Source organism: Dipodomys merriami, unplaced genomic scaffold, assembly GCF_024711535.1.
Source record: "Dipodomys merriami isolate MVZ:Mamm:240054 unplaced genomic scaffold, mDipMer1.0.p SCAF_1, whole genome shotgun sequence".
Classification (NCBI taxonomy): domain Eukaryota; kingdom Metazoa; phylum Chordata; class Mammalia; order Rodentia; family Heteromyidae; genus Dipodomys; species Dipodomys merriami.
In genome coordinates this window covers 71,553,671-71,569,351 of record NW_027202270.1, presented here as the reverse complement: position 1 = coordinate 71,569,351, position 15,681 = coordinate 71,553,671, and the positions used below count along the sequence as shown (strand labels likewise).

The 15,681-nt window shown below is 34.1% G+C and overlaps 1 protein-coding gene and 1 non-coding gene across 6 annotated transcripts in view; one reads left to right on the top strand and one right to left on the bottom strand.

The window, feature by feature from the left end:
- Positions 1-15,681, bottom strand: part of Lrp1b (LDL receptor related protein 1B) — a 1,866,674-nt gene that overhangs the window by 581,839 nt on the left and 1,269,154 nt on the right. For all 5 annotated transcript variants that reach the window (XM_070023764.1, XM_070023773.1, XM_070023793.1 and 2 more), the window contains exons 24-27: positions 13,941-14,138; positions 12,793-12,997; positions 5,850-6,014; positions 5,352-5,596 (exon numbers count right to left, since the gene is read on the bottom strand). In XM_070023764.1, coding sequence (XP_069879865.1) covers positions 5,352-5,596; positions 5,850-6,014; positions 12,793-12,997; positions 13,941-14,138 — 813 coding nt within the window. The remainder of the gene's footprint in view (positions 1-5,351; positions 5,597-5,849; positions 6,015-12,792; positions 12,998-13,940; positions 14,139-15,681) is intronic.
- On the top strand, positions 2,584-2,689 carry LOC138834752 (U6 spliceosomal RNA). Its single transcript, XR_011374251.1, has one exon. It is a non-coding gene; the product is annotated as a U6 spliceosomal RNA (small nuclear RNA).

The following is a 15,681-nucleotide window of genomic DNA, read 5'->3' as shown; positions in this document are numbered from 1 at the left end:
TGTGGGGCCTATTCAAGGGAGAGGTAGAAAGAGAGGGTGTGAGAGAGGGTGAGGAGGAGAGAAACACCACTATTATAATTGGAAGATAATATTTTAAATAATAAATCTAGGAATTTTAATATAGAACATGGGAAAATACAACATACATTTCTTTGGGGAGTGGTTTTTATTAGAAGTATAAATATATTGCTCATAATTATAATTGAGTATGTTAATAGCATGGCATAATATCTCTGCCTCTAGATTTGGTAAATGATACTTTATCTCATTGGGAGTAATGATGCCAGTAATATTCTTAGTATCCTGATGTTTCTTGGGAAAATAACGTCTTATTTTCTCATAAGTGTTTTCAAAAATCGATTGATTTTTTAATAGAAGTATTTTCCTGATTGTTTAGGAGTCACGTAAAACATTTCAATGTAACATCTCCTCTTTGAGAAACAGCCTGTAATTTCAATGGTGTAATGTGTAAGTGTGGTACTAGAGTACATAAAGAGTACAAAGTTTCCAAAATGAGGTAATTTATTTTATCACTATATGTAGAAAATGCACTAAGTGTTTTATAGCCATTATTTCATTTATTCTTCAGAATGGTCATTTTAATTTATTAAAAATATCACCAGTTTTAAGCAAAAGTAGCATAACTTTGGTAAAGCTGAAAGATTTAAAGTAGCACAATCAGTAAGAAGAGAATAAAGACTTAAATCCTCCAGTAACCATTATGATATACAAACTCAGGTGCATTCATTCATTCATCCATGCATGCAGTAATTTATGGATCTCATTTATGTCTTAAAAAAAGAAAGATGAGTACTGCCTCAGAATATAAATTTCATAAGCATACTTAAGATGATTGTTTAAGGATCCCCTCAAAGTCCTGCTTGTTCTCTTTGTGGATTGCGACTTATTTCAGAAGATATTTTCATATTAATGTTATTTAAAACATTTTGCACATTTGTCAGTCATGTCAGCTTTCAAGATCAAAACAAAAAGAGTAGTTGAGTTTTTAGCCTGTATTGACAGAAAAATACCATGTTCCTTAGAAAATAGTAGTATTGTTTCAGCAAATATCTAAGTCTCTTTTGAAATAAGTTCTTTTCAGATGGAATAAAAGTATTTTCAAGATGAGATAAACATCTGGTATGTTTATCTGTTTTCTACTAAGGAAATTTAGTAGAAAAAAGTTTTTCAATATTTAAAGCTATTGTCACAATTTTGAGATATTTTTGGAAAAGATTACAATCACAGCAACTAAAGAATTAAAAAAAGAAAAAAAGCTGGGAAACTTAGGGTGGTGGAATCCTGGGTACAGAAGGTAATTTAATTCCACTGGTTAAAATTACAACTTGATATATGTTAAGTAAAATTTTAGATTGACTGAGGACTCCTAGAAGAAAGGCAAAGTTTTGGACAACAAAGCACAAGAAAAGAAAGGGGAAGTGCTTTTCTACTTCTCTAGCCAACAACTCTTATCAAGTTGGGAATTAAGTCCAAGAACACAGGTCAAAGTAACCTAAACACCTGTGGGACAGAACATACATTTGTTTATCCTATCTATCATAACTTAACAAAATCAGGGTGTTTAGTACTTGATAAGTATTTTATAAATGCTTAAAAGAGCCTAATTCATTTATGCTATACCAATTCCAATTTTCAAGTGCAAAATCTAAGTACAAAAACAAATATCCTGAATTAGATATATGATAAAGTTAGAACCTGAGGCAAGCACTATAGCCATGGGCTCTGATAACATGTCCTTTTGAGGAGAGATATATATTTCTGCCCTCCTACCTGGTCCCAAATAGGAATTTATTAGATTGTCCCCTTTCAGTTCATTGTTCTTGAACCTTTGCATGTGGCCTAGATCCCACCAATATTCCTAGTTTTCCTGGTTGTGTAGATTATGAGTCTTCTGTCTCTATAATCACAGAAGCCCAATCTCCCTTCCCCTCCCTTCTCTTTCTCTCTTTACTAGATTTGAACTTAGTGTCTCAGGCTTCCTAGGTAGGTATTCTACCACTTGAGCCTCAATCCTTGAGCTTTAGATATTATCTAGGACTAGATTCAGACTACCTACTTACTTACTACTCTTGTATAGCTGGGTTAAAATCTATATGTTATCATACCTGGCTTGTTTGTTAAGATGGCAAGGAAAAATCTTGCCTTAACTTGTATTGATTTGTGATCACCTTAGTGCCATTACCCAAGCTATTGGGATGATAGATAATAGGAATGAGCCATCTTGCTGGCCCAGATTTAAAATATATTTTTAAATAAGATATTTTATAAATGAGTAGAGTGGTAGAGTGCTTGCTATGCATGCATGAGGCCCTGGGTTCGATTCCTCAGCACCACATAAGCAGAAAAAAAAACAGAAGTGTTGCTGTGGCTCAAGTAGTAGAGTGCTAGCCTTGAGCTGAAGAGCTGAGGGACAGCACCCAGGCCCAGAGTTCAGGCCCCATGACTGGCAAAAAAAAAAAAGAAAATACATTTAGTTTACTTAAATATAAAACAGTACCAATTATATATGATTTTATATATTAACTAATGTTTAGTATAACCAAATGCATATAAAGACCAGAGGTGCTTACTTTGACAGCACATATAGTAAAATTGGAACATACAGAGAAGATTAGCATGGCACCTGCATAAAGATGACACACAAATTCGTGAAATCCTTCATATTCAAAAAAGAAAGAAAAAGCATGGAATCATGAAAAAACATGTTAAACCCACATGATAAAGTAAAAAGGTCTAAAACAATTTTCCCTGAGACAAACTGCCATGAATTATCATTACATTAACATATATACAACAATATCAGGAAAGCTTGATAGTGTCATTATTATTCTTATTCTGTGAATTTATAAAAGGTCTTAGTAAGGTGTATGAGTCAAATGCTTTTTATAATGATCCTATTTTAAAAAAGGGAGATGATATACAAATGGAGACCATTTTGTATTACAGTTCAATTGAATTGTTCTAAACATAAAAATTAAAATGCTTACAAAATACCAATAAAAGGGAAAAAATATATAGCTGTGTAATTATTTTTCATCGTATAAAGCCTGGATTAATTATAAATCTTAGTCATCCATGATACTTGTTTGCAGTTATATCCTTCTCAATGAGAAGGATATATATTGTGTGTATGTATCATTCAAGTATGAGTGATGCTGCTGCTTAAATTCCTAACTTCTAATATCTTTAAACATAGTTCACTTATTTATTTTAGATTTTATTTTTCTTAATTCTAGGGCTTCAACTCAGTTTTTTATACTTTCTGTTGGCTTGCTTATGATAACTGGCACTCTAGCATTCCAGCCACACATGGCCAGCACAGCTTTCTGCTGGTTAAGAGATTGAGTAATGAACTTTTCTCCCTGAGCTAGCTTTGAACTGAAATCCCAAATGTCTCAGCCTCCTGAGTATCGAGGAATGTAGTAATTGTTAGGTTTTTAAAGAAGAGGTGGCCAAGTAAGAACCACACCACGCATGTGGTATTCAGATAAGGGGTAGGTTTATTCAGTAGACAGGATGGCACTCCATGCAGCGGGCAAAGAGGGCATCTGGCCCTGGGCTAGGCCTTATTTAGGGTGGGGACCGGGAATGGTGTGATCAGGTAAAGGGAGGTGGGACCAGGTAAGAAGACTTGGGACCAGGTGAAAGGTGTGGCCACATCAGATCCAGATGTGACCTAAGCAGATGCAAATGTGAGCTCTTCCTGGTGAGCCAGTTGGGGTGGTGTCTGCTCACCATCTAGGAGTGGACCTTACAGTAATGATACACAAGTCATTTTGCCTCATGTCATTATGTATACTGAATGTTTGTTAAGTTTAACAATGATAATGTCTTTAATGTCCTAAAACTTTGCAGGTGATGGGGTGAAGGTTATCAAGGAAAATAGTAAAGGAATTCTTAAAGTATCTGACATGGGAGAAGATAAATTACATAAAAATTGAAACTGAGAAATTGAGTGCATCTGGCAAGTGAACTAGATTCATTCAGACTGTCAGCACAGAAAATTTTACAGGAGGAATTTTGGAAGAGATAGTATTAAGAGAGAATGAAAGTCAAGTAGTAAAGGCAAAGGCTAGTCAAGGCATACTGTCAGTCACAGAGGGAATTGTTTATAGTGAAGTCTAGAAGAACATAACCTAACATGAATTTAAAATAAGTCTTGAGGTTTGAAACAGATAAAGAAATGCCAATGATATAGAATATCCTTTTACCAAGAGAAGGAAAAAAAATTCCTTTGGCAAGAAAGATTGTATCATCTGAATATGCATAAAGTTTGAAATGATAATGAAAGGAAACTTGTTTGCATTAGAATGAGCCTTCTATAGGCTTTTGCTTTTACAAGAGGAAGAGGTTTGACAGGATTAACTGATATAGTGCTCTTAGTACTGAAGATAAAAAGTGAGATTTGAAGTAAGAACATTTGCAAGGATTGAGTAAAGGTAATAATGTCACATAATCCAGGGGAATATTACTACTGAACCAAATTGTGCAATATATAGAGCAGGCACAATTTCCAATTACAGGGAAGAAGCCAACCTAGCCTGGCACTGGTGTCTCATGCCTGTAATCCTAGCTACTAAGGAGTTGAGATCTGAGGATTGAGGTTTAAAGTCAGACCAGGTAAGGAAGTTTGTGAGACTCTTATGTCCAATAAACTATTCAGGAAAAGCCTGAAATGGTGCTGTGACTTAAGTGGTAGAGCACTAGCCTTGAGCACAAAGAGGCTCAAGGCACCAGGCCCAGAATTCAGGACCAGAAAAAAAAATTAAAAATTAAAAATTCAGAAGAGGGTTGGGAAGATGGCTCAGTGGTAGAGCGCTTGCCTTGCATGCCTGCGGCCCTGGGTTTGATTCCTCAGCACCACATAAGCAAAAAGAAAAAAGCCAGAAGTGGTGCTGTGGCTCAAGTGGTAGAGCGCTAGCCTTGAGCTGAAGAGCTGAGGCCCAGGCCCAGAGTTCAGGCCCCACAACCGGACCAAAAAAAAAAAAAAAAAAAAAAAAAAAAAAAAATTCAGAAGAGCTCAAGCTGATGGTCCATCTTTCCTCATGGACCTCACTCTCCCTTCTGAATATGCCAATCATTGACTAGGAAACAAGGTAACTGTCTTTTGTGTTATCTCTAAATTTACTGGGCAACTTCAGGTGCTAGATTCTAAATTCAAAGATTGTACAGCTAACTGTATATCTACCTATCTATCTACCTATGCACCTACCTACCTATTATCTAACTGCCTATTATTCATCTTAAGTTAAAGGTGTTATATTAGAGTTCCCACTAAATGATTAACACGAACAGATTTCTTAGATGATTCAATGTCACAGGAAACTTACCCTGGGGCTGACGACTGGGGTGGTATATCTGAAGGTCAAATGGCTGTGCACTGGTCTTCTGAATGACACTGACATTCTGCCCTGTCCATTTGTTGGCTTTGGACAATGTGTTTGTTCTCCAATCTGTCCAGTAGACCTCGCTCCCATACAGAGACACAGCAAAAGGATGAGAAAGGTACTCATGCCCTCGGATAATTTCTATCATATTTGTTCCATCATAAAGGGCAGAATAGATAGCATCTGACCTAGAACAAGGGAAAATGTGTCAGTATTTCTCTAAAACTCAAGTAAATATTCCAGTTATATAACCATATAACTGAGAAAAATGACCAATATTTTGTATCTATTTTATTGCTCATATTAATTTAAAGTTAAACAAACAAAAAAACACCTACTACTTTCAATACATGGTATCTTATAGTAGGACCTATTTCAACATTGTTGATGTTGTCCGAAAAAAGTAAAAGAAAATATACAAAGAAAAGATCATTCTTTAACCTGGCATCAGTCCAAACTATCCTTTTCTCAAAGTGATCCACAGTGAGTCCATTAGGCCAGGCCCCAGTTTTCATGTCTTTGTAGATGGTTTTTCTTCCAGCACCACTCATAGAGGCAGATTCAATTCGAGGAAAATTAGCATCCCAGTCTGTCCAAAACAGAATTCTGAGAAAGAAGAAATAAGGGTATTGTTTCAGCCATGCCTTCCATACATACCTATAACATGCCAATTACATGCTTGACATTTGCTAGCTGAAAACAGTAGAAGGACAAAGAAATAAGACGAGAATGAAATGTCTTGTCCAAGTTAAAATATTGTGCATTCAACAAACAATAACAATAATTCTGGACATTTCAAATTCTGTTCCTTGATCTCTTTTATATCAATCAAACTTGGAACCAGCATCAAATTCTATCACTAACTCCAGTATACTTTTAAATTCAGATTCCAATTTTGAATGTAAAAATGAAAACAATAGTTTGAAAGCTGTAATAGTTATTGGTAACTTCAGGAGAGAAAATGGACATAAATAATTTATTGCCTAAGATGACTGGCACAGAGTTAAGAAACATAACTATTAAAGATGTAGAGTAGCTGGTTAAAATATTATTAGAAGTTAATTTATATTTTAGCAGCCAATTCCTAATTTATTTGCTGTAGTTGTAGTGTTAAATAAAAATGAAATTTCCTGACATTCCTTACAGGTTTCTGCTATTCATAATGTGTAATTATGCAAAGAAAAAAACCTATTAAAGAGAGAGAAAGCTGTGGTGGTGAGTTGAGAGAGAGACAGAGACAGTGAAATAGGTAGGGATCAATATCAAGAAGAACATTCAGAATGTTCCAATGCTATAAAAGCATGCGGGGGGTATAATTGGGTGGGGGGAGGAGGGAGGCTGGGAAGGGAGGTGAAGGGTAAACAAAGGAGGAGGCTGCAATACTTGGTAAGAAATGTATGCATTATCCTGTCCATGTAATTGTAGCCCCTCTGTACAGTATGTTCTCAAATAAAATTAAATTAAATTAAAAAAAATAAAAAAATAAAAGCATGCACGTGAAAGTAGGTTACTTTTATGATGTAAAATGGTCAAACCATGGGAACATGATTCATGATAGGTGATCATAAGACTGAACTCATCCAGCAGAAGGCTTCTCAAATAACATATTTAAGGAAGAATTAGAGTTTCATGGGCCACTTCAAAAGTTTCCACCACATTTGTAGTTGAAAGATAGCCACAGAAATATTATACATAGTATTTATTATTTGGCTATGAAATTTGAAAAAAAATCAAACAGTCAAAAAGAAAAAAATCAATAATCACACCTCATAGGATGATTACTTAATGATTTAATAATTGTTGAAACTGAGCATCAGGAATTTATTGTGCCTTTTTTTCCTGCCCATCTTAGAACTAGAACTCAGAGCCTGGGCACTGTCCTTGTTTCTTTGTATCCAAGGCTATCAGTTTGCCACTTGAGCCAATATGCCATCTCAAGCTTTTTCTGAGTAGTTTATTAGAGATAAGAATCTCACAGACTTTTCTGCCGCAGCTGGCTTTGAACTTTGATACTCAGATCTCAGCCTCCTGAGTAGCTAGGATTATAGGCATGATTCCCTGTGCCTGGATTTGTGCAATCATTTTGAGTTTGTACATTTCATAATTTTCCAAATGAAAGTTGAAAAGTAAATATTTCCAAATCAAATTAATAAATCCATTTGAAAAATATACCAGAGGATGTTTATGTTTTTATTTTTTTTCTGAAAAGACTAATGTTTAAATATGATTGGTTTAGATGAAATAATACTATTTGGAAATGTTAACAATAATTTATATTGAAAAAAAACTTTCTCCAGTAATGCAATTTATTGTCATTTAAATAGAAAAATAACATTATAAAAATAAATACAAGATTGGAATTAGGATAGTAGCCTCTTCAGTAAAATAGTAAAATCTCTTTCTTGGAAACAGTCAAATTTATGGTGACACTTTGATAAACAAAGTTACAAAGAGGGATCTAAAAGCTTAAAAATAAAAAGAATATATCTGAAAATCAAGAGTGAAGATGGGAGTCATAGGGTATCTATATTTGTGGTGATGTCAAGTTTAAACCAAGCGTCATTCTCATGCCACACTGACACCATGAAGATTTATGGAGTATCATCTGCCTGGATGACAAGTGGGAACTGGTGTCTCACTTTTTCTATCCAGACAACCTTAGGCAGAGGCAGCAAGTACAACTCAAAGGTGAGTAGAATTGCTGCTCTATATTTGCTATATTGAACTTAATTAGAAGTAAGTATATGGAATGTAAATTGGGATTCTAGTGAGAAGAAAATACAACTTGGGATAGTGTATAACTTTCTAAGTTAAGGAATCCTTTTTTTTTTTTTCCTAAATCTCCCAGTTTGACCTACCAGTGTGACTATGTGTCTGCTATAGAGGTAATTATGTTGGCCTAAAATTGTTCTTAACCTTGTCACAAATCAGTTCACACAACCAATTTTAAAAGTTGATTTCATGGAGCATTGTTTCATAAGATTCTAGGCACTCATTTGTACGCTGTACAATGTGGTGTTTTAGAAAAATCATTCTTCCCTCTTTTTTTTTCTTTTTAAATAGAATGTATTAGCATTTTAATGGTTATGTTATTTCCTCAGGTATAAAAAGACTAAATATCTCTTTGTACAGGACACATGGAAATGTTCAACCACAATTGCTTTTCAAAAAGCAATGACAGTCTACAGATTCTGCAGTTTTTGCAATGATGGTTTGGTCTGCACCTGGATTAAATTGGTTCAACAGACCATGAACTACTTGTACCATTAGAGGCATGGAGGGGCCATTATCATTTATGAGGTCAAGCTGAGGAAGTTGCACAGAAATTATCTTTGTTTAAAAAAGTTACATATCTATAATCTCTATGTCTTCTAAAACCAACAATGGATAAATTCATTTCATTTAGAATAACCTAAGGCAAAATTAAAAATTAATTTAGCTTTCTTGCTAATCTTCATAATTGCTCTTTCTGCTCTTACCAAAGTCATTTTGATTTTAGAATACAGGTACAAGGACTAGATACTGGCACTAGTGTCAGAACATGCTGTACAGTGTGAAGGAATAAATGTAATGAGCATTCAAGACATGATGTGAATAGATGTAGATTCTGAACCCTCATGGGCTTGTGATTCTCTAACAATAGCTTGATGTTTAAAAAAGATTTGCATAATCTTTTAGGTCATCTCAGCAATATAAATGTATTGCTTTAAAATGAAATGAGAGAAAAGTGGTTCCTCCCCTAAAAGTCACAATTTGCCTCCTTGAAATAACTTGTCCACTAGGATTGGGTAGAAATCCAGAACACTAGCTGTGGACTGGGGTACATGCCTGTAATTCTAGCTACTCAGGTGACTGAGATCTGAAGATCATGGTTCAAAGCCAGCCTGGGCAGGAAAGTCCATGAGACTCTCATCTCCAATTAATTACAGAAAGAGCCAGAAGTGGTGGTTCAAGTGGTAAAATGCCAGCCTTGAGTAAAAGGAGGCCCCAGGATAGTGCCCAGATCCAGAGTTCAAACCCCATGACAGGCAAAAACAAAAACAAAAACAAAAAAAGAGAAAAGAAAAGAAAAGAAATCCAGAATGCTAACATGATGGCAGGAATATTTTATAATATACTATTAGAGGCCAATGGATATTATAATGGAGAAGCAAAGTAGTCAACTAAAAACACTCTTCTTATTTAATATCTGTAAAAAAGTAATAAAAAATGACCTTGATGGCTATAGAACCTCACATGAACTAAATATGTTGTATGGGGCTATTGTTATGGTTTATATTTCAACTTTGCATTGCTAACAGCATGAAGTGGCTAAAGACAAATTTTTCATTTCATTTGTTACTGTAGACAAAGTTTATAGTATTACTAAGTAACTGTCTTTTATACTATCTAGTGTCCATGTTGCAAGTAAACAAAGTCTACTCATATACACTCATGCATTTATTTAGCAATCATTGATTGAACACCTTTATATACACCAAGACTTGTGATGTGATGTATTTCAGACCTGTTAGCATTTTCTCTTGCTCTGGAGAAGCATATGTTTTAATAGGAAAAAAAATTATAGTATTTGAATAAATCATACTTTTCAATAACTGTCCAGGAGATTTCTCCTAAAACTTCTGATATAAGTAGTAATGTCCTCTGAGTTCCTGTCAATGCTGTTTCACAGCTTCCTTACAGCTTTCTCAATAATTTGACAAGAAAAAAATGTGTCTGTATTTTATGTATCATTAAGGCAATCAACCTAGTTTAAACAGTATTTCTTTTTTTTTATTTTTAATTGTGCTTTTCTGGTACCTTTCCTAGTTTTGTGGTGTAAATGAGTATTTTGCCTCTTCTCCCCTAATCTGATAAAAGTTTCCATGTGTAAAATAATCTCAGAACATTTTACCAATATATTTTATAACAATATTTACATGCTTTAAAAAATAATTGCTGCAACTCTAAAGTGTTTACAGGAAAAGTTTTACTCATGACAATATTCTATTAAATAATTTTATTAATAAAAATGCAATCAAATCAACATAGCGAAATATGCCTGTCAACTTTCCAATGGAATTTTTTTTCAGTCGTGGGGCCTGCACTCTGGGTCTGGGCACTGTCCCTGAGCTCTTCAGTTCAAGGCTAGTCCTCTACCACTTGAGCACAGTGCCACTTCCAGCTTTTTCTGTTTATTTGGTGCTGAGGAATTGAACCGAGGGCCTCAGGCTTGCAAGGCAAGCACTCTGCCACTGAGCCACTTTCCCAGGCCCTCCAATTAATCCTTAAGGTTATTTATTTCAGAGACAATTTGAGAAATATTATTGTCTCTCCTTGTTTAATTTAATTACATTACTTTATTTTTACTTTAATTATGCTCATTAGGTTCATAATTTCAGAGTAACAACTAGTGAGTGAAGGCATCCTCTCTTTGAAAAACACTGTTAAATTTATTCTTATACACTAGCTTGTTTTTCTATACTAACAAGTAGACTGAGAGAGGGTCTTTCACTCTGGACATGCCCTGTGTTATCAAAATAGCATTTGCTATTACACTTAAAGAGCTTTTGTGTCCTTTTTAATTTCTGATTTGTTTTTTGTTTTTTTTGGGTCGGTTGTGGGACTTGAACTCTGGGCCTGAGCGGGGTCCCTCCACTCTTCAGCTCAAAGCTAATGCTCTACCACTTGAGCTACAGCTCTACTTCCGGTTTTCTGGTTGTTTATTGGAGATAAGACTTTCAAGGACTTTCCTGCCCGGGCTGGCTTTGAACTGTGATCCTCAGATCTCAGCCTCCTGAGTAGCTAGGATTACAGGTGGGATCCACCAGTGCCCAGCTGTTTTTTTCTTTTCTTTCGTTTTTTTTCATTTTGTTTTTCTTTTTCCTTTGAGGTTATACATTTTCTAAAAAAGATAAATTTATCCTGAGCACTTTCAGTGAGTACAATGCTATAAAAAATGATTCATCCCACAAAGCTACTGCTTTGTTTGATCACTGTTTTCAAATACAATTTTATTTTTCATTATGTCTGTTAGTGGCATTTATAATTTGGAAAGCATTCTCAATTTCCCTCTCTTGATTCAACACATGCTAGAATTGCATCTTTAGCCAAAATGTCACTGTTTTTCTAGACTAGAGCACTCTTATGTTAATAAGATTTTCATAGGAATAAGATCACAGTCACATTAGTGGTAGCTTTATGGAAAACCAAATCATGGAGAGATAAAAGGTTAGCACATTTGTGTATGAAAAAGGAGAAGGGGCAGGATTTAAAAATAAAAATCTTTTTGGATAAAAAACTTGACAATAAACTGGATTTCTTACTGAATTTGGAAGATTTTTTTTTTTTTTTCAGATTAATTGTTGTTACAGGTAGTTTAAAATGGTTAAAGCAGATAGATACTTCACTCTTCTTTGTCTGGGGCTTGGCCAGGAAGCTAATTCAACAGATTTCTCTCTTCTGTATTTCATTAAACACCCTAATAGCTTTTTCTGATTACTGATTTGTGCTTCCTGGACTTTGTATTATTCAAAGGTATAGAGTTAAAAACAAAACAAAAAACCAGAAAATGTCCTTTCAAAAACTATTTATACATAGAATACTATTAGACTTACAAACTAATTATCAAAGAAATAATAACTCATAGTAATTGCAGCATGCTTTTTAGTACACTCCTGTATCTGTTACATATTATCTCCCCTTGGTGTGCTTATTATTTTTTTTATTTATAAACTATTGAGGAAGATACTATAATCTTTGTTTACAGAAGAAAAAAACCTTGACAGTTAAGAAAAAATAATAACCCTTGATTTGCCCAGAGAACAATTGCCTGGGCAGGATTAGAACTCATGTTCTCTTGGTTCTAAATCTGGTGATTCCTATCTGATTTTTTTTTTTTTTTAAACAAGAACACATAAAGTGGCAGCAGAGGCAATGACCTCAGCCACTCAACATTTAGTTTAGCTTTCCAGAATCAGGTCTTTTGTATTTTAAACTTCCCACAGTCAGAATCTCATTTTGCTGGACTTCTTCAAGATTATTCTGTTTTTCTTTCAAGACTATAAGAACATACAAAGTAAATGGAGGGTGAGAGGCAGTTAACATTTGTGACTGTTTAGAACAAAGGCTAGTCCTGTGGTTTACAACTACAGAAGGCATTATAGGATCACTTTTCAGGGGAAAACAAGATAAAATACTCCAAATAGGTTCAATTAGAGCCTCATGTTATTTGGAAGAATAACATTTTTTAACTAAACTTGTGGTAATGAATTTAAGCTACTTTGCTGCACTGTCTATACAACTAGATGCATATACACAGTCATGCATACATGTGCATGTCTATGCACAAAAATAAGCAATTTGAATCCTAGTTTATAAGTCAAATTAACGCAGACTTCATTACCCATATCTTGGGTCCAGTGCAATGGCCCGGGGATGTTCCATGGCTCCTGCTATTAGTGTAGTTCTTAGAGAACCATCTAATTTGGCCACTTCAATTTGGTCCAGATTGCTGTCTATCCAGTATATGTTGCCTGCTATCCAGTCGACGGTCAGTCCTTCTGGAGTTGCCAGGCCATGCTCTACAACCACTTCTATTGCACTGACACCTGTGAAAGATGAAACCAAAGCACATCAACGTTATTTCAAAGTATTGAGAAGTACAGTTCAAAAGTTTTACCTGACATAGAGGAAGCTGATCCTCAAATTTAGAATTACTGATATTTCTCATCTGAAAACGTTAGTCTGTTCAGTTCCTTCCATACCAGCAGGATGGATCTTTGAAGCAATGAATGGAAGTTTGTTTCTGACTTTTGAGGCAGAACAAGAGATTTTTGCAAACATGAAAATATGTTAGATAGCTCGGAGTAGTCGCACATGACTTCAATACTAGAACTTGAAAAGCAGAGCATGTTCAAACAAATCTGGGCTAAATATCAAGACCGTCTCAGAAACAAAAACGAAAGCAGTAACAACAATAAAAGTATGGTGGTTAGATTCACTAATTTAATTAAGATGATTTTTAATGATAGAGTAAAACAAATATATCTAGAACAACTTGAATTATGACATTTAAGCACTCTCTCCCCCTCTCTCTTTCTATTTTGAAGCCTGATGTATAATACAGATATTAATATAGATATAATACAGATATTAATAAATATTTCTCACTCCCAACCCTGGGCCATAAAAGCTCTAGAATTTATCATAATGGTCCCAATAGAATCTAGATATTTGGTAATGTCAATCAGCATTCTTATTTATGCACACTTCAATTTTTTTCACAAGTAAAAAAGCAAATTCACTATATATGTATGTATGTATGTATGTATGTATGTATGTATGTATGTATGTATGTATTTCATTAATTTACTTACTTATTTAGAGACAAGGCCTAACTGCAGGCTTTTACCCCAATACACATGGTTCTTCATATGAGAAAGGACTTAAAGTATTAAAAGCAAACAATCAGAATTCATTCTGATAAGACTTTTGTAAATTTTTCCCCTTCAAAATTAACTTAAACAGGAAATGAAGTAACATAATGTGTACCTCCACTCTCAGAAAGCTTGCCCCGATATATCCTGTCTTCTACAACATCTGTCCAATAAAGTAAACTTTGGTTGAAGTGAAAATCCAAGGCTATGGTGTTTCTCAATCCAGGCACAAGTAGACTGTAGTCTCCTTTATGCAGATCAATTCTTCGAATCTCATGGCGAATGGAAAAAATGATAAATGCTTCAAAGGGATCTGAAAATTAATATTTTAATATGCATAAGAAAACATATATCCCCAGTTAGTGAGCTAAAACAGTTGAGGTTAAAGTCTACTTATTCAAAATCAAATTTATTACATATTTCCTTGCTACTACAGAAGTGATTTGCAACATTGAAAAATAATTCGAAAAACCTTGGTTGTATATAGCTAGTAAAACAATGTATTTATGTGTTTTTATTTCTTAAATTTGTATGCAAATGCTTTTGATGAAAGAATGTAGGAATGTTGTTGTCCAGGAATTTAAAAGACTGGTTTGACCTGGCAACTAGAGATAAAATGATACAATTTGAAATTAAAAGGCCATAATTGGTAACACCATCTAAGCCAACTACTGCCCAGATATGCAAGTGTCAACAAGTTTTCTTTCAAAAGAGTGTTCTGAGACTTAATTTTTTTCTTTCCCAGTGAATCATCTTTTGGTCTCCAGATATACTAGGTGAGATCCTCATTTTCCATGTGTCTTGTATTACAATCACCACAATCACAATTGTTTTATTCATAACTAAAAATTTTTATTTTTGGAGGTTTGACTGGACCTCTTATTTAACTGTTATTATAATGTTCCAAAACATTAAACAAAATAACTAGTTTCTTATAGGTCTCAAAGTACAAATATTTTAAAAGAGTTTAAAATAGAATTTAGCAGTTTTAAAATACAGAAAATTGTTATGCTAAATACATATTTACATGAAAAAGAGTACCTAGTTTTGTATTAGGAATTGTTCTGTAACTCTCTACAATAAGGATGAATAACTGTTAGCTTTAGATAAAGAATCTTTTCAGGAGATAACTATCCTTAACTTTAACGTGGATTTACATAATAATATGGTTGTTATACAGAAGCAAATTAAGTAAATTTGCAAACTTACTTTATATGTTGCAAATTATCTTAGTAAATATAAATGCAAGGTAAATTTGATATAAAAACGAAGTCTGGAAATATGGGTTTAAAACAAGTTTGCTTGAATAGCTGTGCATATTTGAGAAACTTACTGAAATATTCTTATTAGTGTTCTGATTTTACTTATAAGTTGTGTAAAACATTGAGTTAATAGGAGACATTTTAAAATTGAAGAGTGAATATTTAATAAAAATCAATTAATGTTTCTTGATTATTATATATTTTAAAATGTAGAGTTTACTTAAAGAAATACATGGAATTATGATGCCTAGAGGGCAGACAACTTTGACATGAGTTCAAACTAGTCACATTTCAGCTCTAAAAAGCTTACTCATCCCTTGGTTTGGGGTTTTCCCTTTAGTAGTAAATAGGAGGTGCAAGAACTTCTTGCTAGAAAAATGTAGGCTTGACTTCCATAAAAGGAGTCAAGTAATAATATGGTATCATATCCTTAAGAAATTTCACAAGAAGAAGAAAAAAGAGAATAAGTTGGAAGGAAGGAAGGAAGGAAGGAAGGAAGGAAGGAAGGAAGGAAGGAAGAAGGGAGGGAGTGAGGGAGGGAGGGAGTGATGGAGGGATGGAGGAAAGGAAATTATGTTTTTGATGACCTTAGAA